The 13,322-nt window shown below is 40.2% G+C and overlaps 1 protein-coding gene across 2 annotated transcripts in view; it reads left to right on the top strand.

Annotated features, from left to right (window-relative positions):
* The window catches only part of FEZ2 (fasciculation and elongation protein zeta 2), a 46,222-nt gene that overhangs the window by 5,668 nt on the left and 27,232 nt on the right, over window positions 1-13,322 (top strand). For both annotated transcript variants that reach the window (XM_010373232.2, XM_030920953.1), the window contains exons 2-4: window positions 2,515-2,623; window positions 10,049-10,165; window positions 12,098-12,239. In XM_010373232.2, coding sequence (XP_010371534.2) covers window positions 2,515-2,623; window positions 10,049-10,165; window positions 12,098-12,239 — 368 coding nt within the window. The remainder of the gene's footprint in view (window positions 1-2,514; window positions 2,624-10,048; window positions 10,166-12,097; window positions 12,240-13,322) is intronic.

The raw sequence follows: 13,322 nt of genomic DNA, 5'->3' as shown, positions 1-13,322 counted from the left end.
CCGCCATGATTCTGAGGCCTCCCCAGCCATGTGGAATAGTGAGTCCAATTAAACCTCTTTTTCTTCCCAGTCTGGGGTATGTCTTTATCAGCTGCATGAAACTGGACTATACAGTCAGTTATTCAGTGTTTGAAAATTTCTTACCCAGGAGGTTATGAGCCAGAAACCCAGCAAGTTTAGCAGTCTGCAGACATTGCCTCTAATTCTACTTCATGGGGATTAGAGGAGATATGATTCCAACAGAGAGGAGAATAGGAATGGACCATGCATATGGGAGCTTTGCTGGGTAAATGAGTTAGTTCTCTAGAGCTTTTTGGGTTCACATTTTTATTGAGGCTAATTTTATTTTTTATTTTATTTATATATTTTTAGAGACAGAGTCTTGCTCTGTCACCCAGGCTGGAGTACAGTGGTGCCATCATAGCTCCACTTGAACTCCTGGGCTTAAGCAGTCCTCCTGCCTTACCCTCCCAAAGTAGCTGGGACTGCGGGCACATGCCACGGGCCTGGCCAATTCAATTTTTTTTTTTTTTGAGACGGAGTCTCGCTCTGTCACCCAGACTGGAGTGCAGTGGCCAGATCTCAGCTCACTGCAAGCTCCGCCTCCCGGGTTCACGCCATTCTCCTGCCTCAGCCTCCCGAAGTAGCTGGGACTACAGGCGCCGCCACCTCGCCCGGCTAGTTTTTTGTATTTTTAGTAGAGACGGGGTTTCACCGTGTTAGCCAGGATGGTTTCGATCTCCTGACCTCGTGATCCGCCCGTCTCGGCCTCCCAAAGTGCTGGGATTACAGGCTTGAGCCACCGCGCCCGGCCTTTTTTTTTTTTTTATAGAGCTATGGGTCTCCCTTTTGCTGCCCAGGCTGGTCTTGAACTCCTGGCTTCAAGCAGTCCTCCCACTTTGGACTTCCCAAAGTGCTGGGATTACAGACATGAGCCACCAGGCCTGTCCCTAATGTGCATTTTAAAGCCAAACATCATTTGGGATGTTATGCTTTTAGCATTTGCAGTCCTATTGCTGCTTCTTTTTAGCAGCCTATCCCTATTTGTTACTATCTTATGTCTGTATTTTAACATTTTCATTCTTGGGCTTAATATCTAGGTGATAGGTTGATAGGTGCAGCAAATCACCATGGCGTCCTGCACTGTATCCCGGAACTTAAAAAAAATTTCATTCTTATGTTTATGTCCCAACCAGGATTGTTTTTGTATCTTAGTGTCTTACACACTTGGAAAGAAAGCCTATTGCTTATTCACAATTAGATACCTAATATACATTTTAGGGTGTTTTTTCTACATGACATCTTTGTGTATACCTCTAGCTAGTAAGTAGCTCATCTGTTTAGTGTTTAACTTTACTTATCCCAATTAGATTTCAAGTCAATTGCATCTCTGAACTTTAATTTTTCTTAAAACATCATGTTTTATTGTGCTGATTATTACTTTAGTATCGAAACCTGAATTTTGGTCATGAAATTTGAGTTTGGTGTTCTTATCTGGTGTGGTTTGGGACTCTCTTCAATACAGCTCTTTTGAATTAATGCTTAGAGTAATGGAGCTGGAAGGAGTATCTGCTTCTTGTCCAGGTCTCTCATTTATAGAAGGGCAGAGGATACCTAGGGAGTCATGAGATCTGATGGGTTTATCAGGGATTTCTGCTTTTGCATCTTCCTCATTTTCTCTTGCTGCTGCCATGTGTGAAGTGCCTTTTTCCTCCCGGAGGTTAAGGGGCTTGGCCAATAACTCGTTTGAAGAAGGATAGAGACAAGCGTTTGTTTCCCTAGTCTCAGTCAAATGCCCTTTCCATTTTACCCTCTTGCCTCCCTGTAATGCTGTTGGGTAATAAGGTCAGGTAACTGCATTGGATAGAGCCTGTGTGCATTTTATTGTGAACTCCCTCTCCTCCTTTTCATCGTATCTGCCTTAGTGCTTAGCTTCTTTATTACAAATTAGATATTAAATCCTGTTCTCACATTGAGAGTGAATTCTTTCTCCAGAAAAGATAACAAACCTTTTGTTTGAGAGAGATTTTTCACTTTTTGAAATGGTCTGTGTGTTTGAAGTTACAGAAGAAAAAGAAGTGTAATGCACAGTTGTATTTATTACTCATGTGACCCTGGAAACATTTCTTACCCTCTCTGTGTTTCAGTTTTTTCATCTGTAAAATGAGGATAATAATGGTTCCCCCTTCTAATGTTGTTTTTGAAGATTACATGAGTTAATACATGTAAATTGCTTAGAACAGTGCCTAGCACCTAATACAATGGAAGTGTTGCCTGTTGCCTATTGGGAGTTTTCTGTACGCCTTCACCTTCCCTTAGGACTTCTTGTCAGCCTCGTTTTGTGATTTTTCACCTAGTTTTTGTTTAGGAGACTCTACTTTGTTGATGTTTTTCTGAGAAACAATGTGCTTTCTGTTTTTCTCCTTTGACATTTGGTGGTCATCTTTCACTGAATGTTTGAGAAAGATGTACAGAATGTTAATTTTCATTGATTGTAGCTTTCTTCTTTTTAAGGATTTGGAATGCCCTGACGGATAATTATGGGAATGTGATGCCTGTAGACTGGAAGTCATCGCATACTAGGACCTTGCACTTGCTTACTCTGAACCTCTCAGAAAAAGGGGTAAGTTAGGAATTGAACCAACAGAGTTTGAATAACTCATGCTAGTAATACAACTAAAACAGCAGCATTTCTGCTTAACTCAGATTCATTGACCTGCCTCTCATTTCCGAACTTATGGCAGTTGGGGTGGCTCTGTCTTGCTGTCTTGGCTCTAGGGCCATTACCTCGCTGGCACATTCCTCCAGTTCTTCTCCAGCACACTCACTTTTGTATGTGTAGCTAAATTTCTATTGCAATTTTTTTTTTTTTTTGAGACGGAGTCTCGCTCTGTTGCCCAGGCTGGAGTGCAGGGGCTCACTGCAACCTCTGCCTCCCGGGTTCAAGCAGTTCTCCCACCTCAAACTCCTGAGTAGCTGAGATTACAAGCATGCACCACCACGCCTGGCTAATTTTTGCATTTTCAGTAGAGATAAGGTTTCGCCATGTTGGCCAGGCTGGTCTTGAACTCCTGACCTCAGGTAATTCACCTTGGCCTCCCAAAGTTCTGGGATTACAGGCGTGAGCCACTGCTCTGGCAGTGATGATGCACTGCAACACTCAGTAAAATTTTGATGCACTGAAACACTCAGTAAAAATGCTAGCCTTTGGTTTAATATACTGAGGGTATTGGAATCTCAACATGGAGTTAACTTTTGAATGAGTGTAGTGACCTGCTAGACATGATATGTTGTCAGGAGACTATGTATTCCTGTGAATACTAGAGAACCTTTAAAAGACAATTTAGTTCTTGGCTTTTTAAATATGGTCTTGGCTAACTTATCTTTCTTGAGGGCTCCTGTGTATGTCCTGGTATTATAAAGTGAAGATGCCTTGACTAAGAAGTGTGAGCACAAGTGATAGGACAGGTGGGGGGCAGAAAAGGGCAGAGACTTACTTGAAATGCAAAATCACAGTGTTAACTTTGTTTAAAGCTGTTGAGAAACATAGTCAAGTTATCTAAATTTCAGGCTGTGTAAGTTCCTTATCAAATAATAATGTAAACTCATGCCAGATCTTGCGTGCTCTGTATTTCGTTAAGTGTAATTATGTGATTATTGGGAGTGTAGTGCAGTAGGCCTGTCAGTATTTTAAATAGTATTGTTAATGTTTTGTTAAAAGGATTTTCTTATATATGTAATCAGAAAAGCCTACTGTTATTATTTTCTAGTAAAATGTAGAATTCTGGCTATATTTCCCAGTATTCAGTAGCGATGGAAATCTTCCTGACTGTGCCAATCATTAATCCCATTAAGTTTTGCAGACTGACCTGGCATACATTTAATGAAAAGGAACAAAATGAGGGATCTTTTGCTCTGTCTTATGTTTACTTAGGTCCTGGCTATGATTTTGGGCTTAGTTCAAGTTTCCCTTCCTCTCTGAAGCTTCCTATTACTGTTTTAGCCTTCGCTGATCTCATGGAATTATACAATTTTAGAGTTGGAAGGGGCTTTAAAGGACACTTAATCCAGCCTCTCACTTGGGGGGAATCCCCACCTCCAGCATCTCTGACAGATGGTCATTTAGCCATGGCCTAAATCCCTGCACGGAAGGAAAACACACTCCGCTCTGTGGGAACTGATGGCACTTGTGGGGCTGTGAACTTGGAAAGGACTTGTTATCTGTGCCACGGGGTTTAGTCTTGTTGTCTCATGAGTGCTAGTCCCCAGAGCACTTTGTCCCTGTCTCTAAAATGACCACTGCCTTCTCTTGTTAATCATATGTTTCTGGGTGTGTCACTAGATTGTGACTTCCCGGCAGGTATTTATATTTGTCGTTATAGTAACTATACTGTTCCTGGCACATAGTAAATATGAAGATACCTGTTTATTGAGTAAATAAGTGAGTAGCCTTGTTGGTGAAACTGTAGGGCCAGAGATCATGATAGAAAGGTTGTAAAAAAATATTTTCTATATTATTTAAAATAATGCAGAATGCACCGAAACCAGTCCATGGGTACTACTTTTTTGACATATTAAAAATAGCATAGAAGAGTTTTCATTCATAGTTTCAAAGACAGGTCCATTAGCAGCATGAATGAGACACATTAATCCAATTTCATTGACTAAATGTACAGTGGGTGCACTGTATCCTCTGGTTTCGCATCTGCTGCTTTAGCCAACTGTGGATTCAAAAACTTGAAAAAAAACCCACAGTAAAATGACAACAATAAAAAATAATAAAAATAAAAAACCAATACAATATAATAACTGTAAACCATTTACCTTGTATTAGGTATTGTAAGTAATTTACATATAATTTAAAATTTACAGGAGGATGTGCACAGGTTATATGCAAATACTACCCCATTTTATATAAGGGACTTGAGCATCTGCAGATTTTGGTATTGGGGTATCCTGGAACCAATTTCCCATGGATACTGAGGGACTGCTGTATATCTTGTATTGTTCTTAGATTGCATCTTGGGAAGTCGCTCCCTTTTGCTGCCTTTTGAATGTTATTTTCAATGCCAGGGTAATGATATAGCCACGGTAGTGATTAGTAATGACGTAGAGTTTAATGCAAGTACTGACATTAAAAAGCCTTACTGGCCGGGTGTGTTGGCTCATGCCTGTAATCCTAGCACTTTGGGAGGCCGAGGTGGGTGGATCACCTGAGGTCAGGAGTTTGAGACCAGCCTTACCAACACGGTGAAACCCTGTCTCTATTAAAAATACAAAACTAACTGGGTGTGGTGGCACATGCCTGTAATCCCAGATACTTGGGAGGCTGAGGCAGGAGAATTGCCTGAACCTGTGAGGCAGAAGTTGCAGTGTGCTGAGATCGCGCCACTGCACTCTAGCCTGGGTGACAGAGCGAGACTCTGTCCCCCCCCAAAAAAATCAAAAACAGCCTTACCTGGAAAAACTCAGCAGATGAAAGTGAACACGTGATCATTCACCTATCATCTCTCTGTTGTGACATGACTATTCCAGTGATGAATAGAATTGAAATTAGAACTCTGTTTCTCAGGGAGGATTAGTACACACTGAGTTTCTGAAAAACAAATGGGCAACAAGGACTGTGTAAGAAGCCACCACGTCATGCTATTACACAGCATATAATTAAACATTTTTTTTTTAACCTGGCAAAGTTACTGTATTTACCATTGCCACCTGGTGCTCTATTCGTGCCATGATTAAGCTAAGTAAAATTTACCTTTTGAAAGCATTCTTTAGATTATTTTACTTATAAAACAAAGTCTATAGAAATTTTTTTTTTGACAAAAGAGGAATTTTTTTTGCATTCAAGTGAGAAAAACATTCAGGAAAACTAGTTTGCTAGATTGCAGTTTAAAATTTTTCTTTGAAGATTAACATGGCACACTTCTAAATTTGATAGGTCTTTTTTAGAGTAAGGCAACTGGTATCTTTCACATTCTTACGTGGGCACATTTTTTCCGGTTGATGTATCTTCAGTTTTATACAGGGAAACAGTACCACCAGGTCTGTATCTAACCCTGGCATTGGAAGGAGTGATGGGAATGCTTGGCAAAGAGAAGGAACATTTATGCCGAATGGGAGAGTGAATAATGATACCCAGGACAGCCAGGGCTAGTTTGCAAAGCCTGAAAGGTATTCCAGCTCTTAGCATATGCCGTCTCTGTGGGGAATGGACTTGGCTCTCTCTCTGGAAAGATGATCTGGGATCATTTCTGTTGTCATGGAAATTTATTATAATAGTTTACTGTTGTTACTCATGTGTTTTGGCCATAAACCTATTCTAAATCTGGTGCCATTCTTGAATATGCTTATATGATAGAATGCTTCTCATTCATTTCAGCTTAAGAACATCTTCTGTGCTGTATTTCTCCTTCCATGTACATTTCTTTCAGGACAGGGACTTTTGTATGCATCTTTATACCTTTAAGAGTAGAAATAAGAAAAAGATAATAACATCTTCCATAGAAGCAATTTGATTGATTGATTGATTGATAGATTGAGAGGGTGTCTCCCTCTGTCGCCCAGGCTGGAGTACAGTGGCGCCATCATAGCTCAGGGTAGCCTCCAACTCCTGGGCTTAAGTGATCTTTCCCCTCCATCTTCCTGAGTAGCTAGGACTACACAGGAGCACTGCCATGCCTGGCTAATTTTAAGAAAAAATATTTCTGTATATTTCTGTACAAGGTCTTACTGTGTTGCTCAGGGTGGTCTTGATTTCCTGACTTCAAGAGATCCTCCCACCGTGGCATCCCAAAGTGTTGGGATTACAGGTGTGAGCCATGGCAACCTGGGCTTCCTTAGGAGTAATTTTTTTTTTTCTTTTGAGACATGGTCTGGCTCTGTTGTCCAGGCTGGAGCACAGTGTGCCATCTTGGCTCACTGCAACCTCCACCTCCTGGGCTTAAGTGATCCTCCCACCTCAGCCTCCTGAATAACTGGGAGTACAGGCATGTGCCATCATGCCCAGCTAATTTTTTGTAGAGACGGGATTTCACCATGTTGCCCAGGCTGTTCTCAAACTCCTGAGCTCAAGCAATCCACCCGCCTCAGCCTCCCAAAGTGCTGGGATTACAGACATGAGCCACTGTGCCCACCTCGGATTAATTTTAAAATTAAAACTTTTAGTATTTATAAGCCAGAAGGGGAAAAAGAAAACAAAATCATGGTCCTCAAGCTGAAACATAGGAAGAGTGATTGGGAAGGGGGTGTAAAGGGTTTGAAGTGTAAGGATCGATGAAGCTAATCGGTAGGTCTACTCCATGGTATCGACACGCCTTTGTGATAACAGTGTACCACGTTTTCATCTTCTACAGTATTGAAATCATAATCCCCTCTCATCAAGAGCCTACTCTCTCGATCTTTCTCCTTCTTTTAAGCATTAAATTGTTAAAGGAACAGCTGTCATAGTTTAAAGAGTAAATTAGAACTATAGGACTTAAACGAAAAGGCATTCTCTGCTCCACTTACCTCATCCTTGATTTCTCCTCACCAGAGGTGACCACTGGAAATATCAGCTATTTCTTCTAGCAGATAACATGCTCATGCCGTTTTATTTGGTATTCTTTTCTCAATTTTAGACTTTATTTCTTTATTTTCTACCCAGAGAGTGAAGGTTTAGCTCTCTTACTGTCCTTTGCCAACCCCTGACACCATACCCTCCCAAAAACTTCCCTTTCCCCATCTTCCCAATATAATTACATCAACATCTGGGGTTGAATTCATCTTCATCATTTATATTTACTTTTTTAATGTGCAGTTGACCCATTTTGATATATTTAAATTTTCTTTTTCTACTTCAGTTTTTTCTTAGGATACTAACTGCCTTTTTGTGGTTTCTTTAGTTTATAATTAGCTGACCAATTCAGCCTCAGTAGAGCCATAGAACTCATTTTAGTAAATGGACTGCACCAGGTAATCTATCTAGTCCTTCTGCTCTCCCTCCCCACTCACCTCTCCCTCTTCTCCATGCTCTCTGCAGTAACAATTCTGAGTGTTACTCTCTAGTTTAGCTTTACAGTCGTCATTCTGGGATTTTCACTTTACTATCATTATGAGAATTCTCTTTGTCACTTGTTATTAGACCACATGTCTTTTTTCTTTTTCATTTTCCTTCTGGTAGCTTTTTGAGAAAGGGCACATGAGAGGTAAGTTTTTTCAGAACTTGTATGTCTGAAAATGTCTTTATCCTAAGCCCCTGCCTACTTGTTTTAGCTGGATATAGGATTCTAGGATGGAATTTCTCCTAATACGGAAGTTACATTGATTATTTTCTAGCATCTCTTGTTGCTACTGAGAAGTCACATGACATTTTGATTCCTGATCCTTTTAATGTGATGTGCTTTTTTTTTTTTTTTTCCTCCCTGGAAGCTTTTAGATTCTTCTTTTTTTCCACACAGTGTTCTGAGTTCATGATGCTGTGTGTTGAAGGCCATGGCCAGGCCTTCGCTAGGCTGATGGTGCAATAAGAAATAAAATGAGAAGGGATATTGTTACTGTGCAGGAGCCTGGAGTTGCACTGTAGGGTTGTAGGTGGACCCTGCAGTGTTGATGGGGCTCTTCTCCCAGTCTAATGTTGGAAAGTCGACATGCCAGTGCTTCTTCCCTTGGCCCTTCTCACCTGTAGGTTTCTTACTCTGTAGGCTGTGTTCGCCTGCAGACTCCAGATGCTCATGTTATGAAGAACTAGGGAAGCACTAGGGACCTACATCCACTCCATTGTGTCCTCAGCTTTAGATATATATCCTTTGCATGGGTAAATAATTTTGCCAGGTAAAAGTTTATCATTTTAGTTATACACTGTGTAATAGAATGACATGGTGGCTTCTAACGTAATCCTTGTTGCCCATTTATTCTTTGGGAACTCAGTGTGTGCTAATCCTTCCTGAGGAATAGAGTTCTAATTTCAGTTCCATTCAGCACTTGAATGGTCATGTCGTAACAGATAGCTAGATGATAGACAGATTTTCACTTGTTCATTTTAATCTGCTGAGTGTTTTCAGGCCAAGTTTTTACAATCAGTACTGGTACTAAACTCTAAGTCATTATTAAGGGGGCTGTTTATATTGGTGTGGGCAGAGTTAAGGGAAACTAACTAGATGTGGTGCAGTCCCCCAGGCTGGCAACAGAAACTGGTACTTTAGCTGTCCTGGACGTGAAGAGGTAAGGAGGGGGAGAGATTACCAGAAACTGTGGAGATGTGGAGATGGGCTGTGTGGGAGAAGTCTGCTAATGAGAGCTATGGCTTTGGTGAAGAGCCATAGTCAACAAATGACAGTCTGACAGGGAGGAAGACAGCAGAATACATGCCCAGCCCTCACCATCCCACCCTCCGGTCTCCCAGTGTCTGCCAGTAGGGTTGAACCCACCTGGAAGCCAGACAGCAAGGGCATCCTTTGATGTCCTCCATACCTCCTGGAGCACAGAGCAGGGTGGAAGATGGTGAGGAGGTGAGTGGTGAATCACCAGCTCAGTTAGGTTTAAAGATGTTCTTGGAGCCTAGGGTTATTAGTTTTTGTTAAGAAGAAATGTGCAATTGGAAGGGCTAAGTGTGACGCTCATGGACAGATCCCGCCTTTCAGGGAGTTGATCATCTTTTACTCAAATATTAGAAGTTAGTTTGCAAGTAACTAACTTTTATGTTTTCTTTAGAATGTTAACGTCTACCAGTCTTACTGTTTATTGCTAAACCTACCCATATTCTCCCTTCTATTCACTGTAAATTCCCTATGACTTGCTAACGAATACTGTATTTTTTCTGCATATCTGTCAGCTTTTATAGCAGCCTTATGCAGCATCTTAGCGATTTCATATTTATTCTACATTCTTCTCATTTCTGTTCAAGATGAATATGTACTCATTGCCTAGTATAGAGTGATTGTAATAATTTCTCCCTCTCGAGGGAAAACTCTCAATAGTTGCTTTTCTCTGCAGCCTCTTTTACTCAGAGCTGTTAACTTTGTTTTGATCAGGATGTCCTGCTTTTAATGGTGGGTATTTTTGTTTTTAGGTAAGTGACAGTTTGCTCTTTGATACGTCAGATGATGAAGAGCTGAGAGAACAGCTGGATATGCACTCAATCATCGTCTCCTGTGTTAGTGATGAGCCCCTCTTCACGGCAGACCAGGTATAGAGGAGATACTCAGCAACGCAAGGAAAGGAGACTCTAGAGCTGAAAAATGGCTTCTTCTTATGACAGTAAATGATGGCTGTTGGTTTACTTACCTTTCCTATTTTTTTCTGGTTATACAGGCTTAATAGTTAACTCTTCCACAGAGAAAAATAAGTATTTGTGACCTGAAGCAGAAGGGATTATGTGAGTTGGGAAGATTTCCAACATAGGCCTTGTTGAAGAGTATAGCAAGGTACCAAGGAAAGCTTATTGCTTAACCCCAAACCGGAAAAATATTGTGAATTTCCTTGTTCCTTTAGATTTACCCAAACACGGACAAACTGTAAAGTATCTGTGTAGAAATTATTTAGTATCTTCGAAACCCTCGGTAAAAAGCATTCGCATGTATTAAAGTAACATATTGTGTGCCCCAGAAAGAAGTGAGCATTATTCCCGTGGAATGTGCTAATAAGGTCAACCCCGTATTCACTTAAAACCAGTCGAATCAGCTTTCTCATTTTCTGAATACTCTTCCCACCTCTGTTGTATTGTTGAAATGTGATGCCAGAACTTCTTCCTGAAATAAAATGTTCCATGGCTACTTGGACTGTGAATTCTACCACACTCTATTTTTAGGCTGGAAAGACAAGGTCAGTAAGGAGATACATTATGGCAAGCTTGGGAGGAGTACATTAAAAATTTACATTAAAATTGTGTTATTTGGATCCTCCTTAGTCATATTTGTGGTTGAATTGTTCTAGGCATGGAAAGAATGTGGTGCTTAAAAAAGCAAGGTAATAGTAGGTTGGAGGATTGTTTTGAGGTAGAGGGTAATCTAGGGATAGACACGACCTTGAGAATTCATTGTCCCCTCACTGACCTGCCTAATACCATAAACTCTCCCTGTTTTTAAGAGTTAGAATAACAGATTCTGTAGGATCCTTGAATGGCTCATTGTGCCATATTATATTGCCTGTTTTGGAGACTCTTATTTAATTGACATAATTCCATCTCCTTCAGATTTGCCTTTATTTTTCCTTGGTGGAAATGTTACCTGTTAAACTTTTAATTCATGAAGCATGGTAAATATGCTCATGATGTCTTACTCTTTCATTTAATTGTATTTAATTTTTTTTTTTTTTTTTTTTACCTTTAGGTCCTTTTTTCTAACTGTTGAGTAATTTTCCTGGCTTTCCTTTACATTTTCGCTGAGTTCTACATCCTTCTCAACTTTTAGAATCTGGAACAGGGCAAGATACTGTCGTAAGATTTGAGCAGCACTGTACTAGACAGTAGATCATTGTTTCAAGGCAAATTGTATTTCTGAAGTTTTTCTGCTTTTCACAGCATTTTTCTCTTTGGACTTCTACTTTTTAAGTAATTCAAAAAATCACTTTATTTTTCATTGAATTAATATATAAAATTATTTTTCTGCTGTCGAAAGAATATTTTGCTGTCGTGGAGGTAATTTCCCGTTTATATATACGTTTTTTGTACTATTGTATTTTCTAAATTTTATGTCAGAATGTTTGATGAGATACGTTTAAATTGAGCACTTATATGTCTACAATAAATTTTCTGTTATTTGCTTTCTTCTAACGATTACTCTATGAACTGGTTCTGGTGTGTCTGAAGTAAATTATTATGTGTTTGTAGCATGATTTCCTAGACTTTGCAAGACATGTTAGGGCCTTCTGAACCATGATGGACACAGTAAATTCAACTCTATTTAGGTTTGTGTTTAGTATATTGTAATTTTTTCTTGATAAACCATGTTCACTCCTACAATCAAGATTTTGATTATTCAGAGCATCCACACCTGAACATCACTGGTTAATGGATAATTCAGTGCATTTCTGCTCTGGGTGCCTTAGGTGAGCACCGTGTTCCAGCTAGATCATTTTCCTTTTGTTTATTTGATTAACAGTGGTATGTATGTTTTCGAAGGTTATTGAAGAAATTGAAGAAATGATGCAGGAATCACCGGACCCAGAAGATGATGAAACCCCTACACAGTCAGATCGACTTTCAATGCTTTCCCAGGAAATTCAAACTCTTAAGAGGTCTAGTACCAGCAGTTATGAAGAGAGTAAGGGAGCCTGCTTAAATTAATAATTTCTGTGCTTTTTGTCTATATCAAATATATAGTATAATCATCTCCAGAAAGCTTTGATTTAATCCTCCTTCTGTTTGTGTCTGTGTCCAGATTTGCTTTTCTGTTGTTGTTGTTGAGATGGAGTTTCACTTTTTGGCCCAAGCTGGAATGAAGTGGCGTGATCTTGGCTCACTGTAACCTCTGCCTCCTGGGTTCAAGCAATTCTCCTGTGTCAGCCTCTCAAGTAGCTAGGATTACAGGTGCCCACCACCACGCCCGGCTAATTTTTATATTTTTAGTAGAGACAGAGTTTTGCCATGTTGGCCAGGCTGGTCTCGAACTCCTGACCTCATGATCCACCTGCCTCAGCCTTCCAAAGTGCTGCCATTACAGGCGTGAGCCACCATGCCCGGCCCCAAATTTCCTCTTATAAGGACAGCAATCATATTGAATTAGAGTCTATCCTAATGACCTTATTTTAATGTCATTAAAGACCGTATCTCCAAATACTGTAACATTCTGAGGTAGTAGGGGTTAGGACATCAACACATGAATCTGCAGAGGACACGATTGAGTCTATAACAAACCCCATCATATTTGAAGTGTAGAATAGATATTCAGTAATTCTTTGTCAAATGCAATTCCTGTCTATACAAATAGTCTTATGTGTTACTGTGAAGAATTTTGGGAACCATGGATCTGTTTGACGTATATGAGAATAATTAATTCTAGAAACTCTACAGTTGATTTTCATGAAAAATTTCTGAATAACTATAACCAGCCTGTGAAGAGCCTGAGACCGGTTGGAAGGAAGGTGTGTATCTAATCATTGCCATATGACTGGTCTCCTCCTTGAGTAGGCAGTGACAGAGTCTGTATCTGCTCAACCTGTGTTGTCACCTAGTTTTATCTTTATGGCATGTCCAGTCCAAAGCTTAGTTACCTAAAGAACGCTGGTTGTATGACTGCAACATACAGATGGTCAGACAGACCAAAGTCTTTCAGATGGCCTGATTTGACCATGCTTCTGTAGATACGGGCTAAATGGTGTTAAGGTCCTGACTCCCAAATACAGTC

Source organism: Rhinopithecus roxellana, chromosome 17 (genome assembly GCF_007565055.1).
Source record: "Rhinopithecus roxellana isolate Shanxi Qingling chromosome 17, ASM756505v1, whole genome shotgun sequence".
In the NCBI taxonomy this organism is placed as follows: domain Eukaryota; kingdom Metazoa; phylum Chordata; class Mammalia; order Primates; family Cercopithecidae; genus Rhinopithecus; species Rhinopithecus roxellana.
The sequence above is the reverse complement of the archived record's forward strand: the minus strand, read 5'-3'. Positions and strand labels throughout refer to the sequence as shown.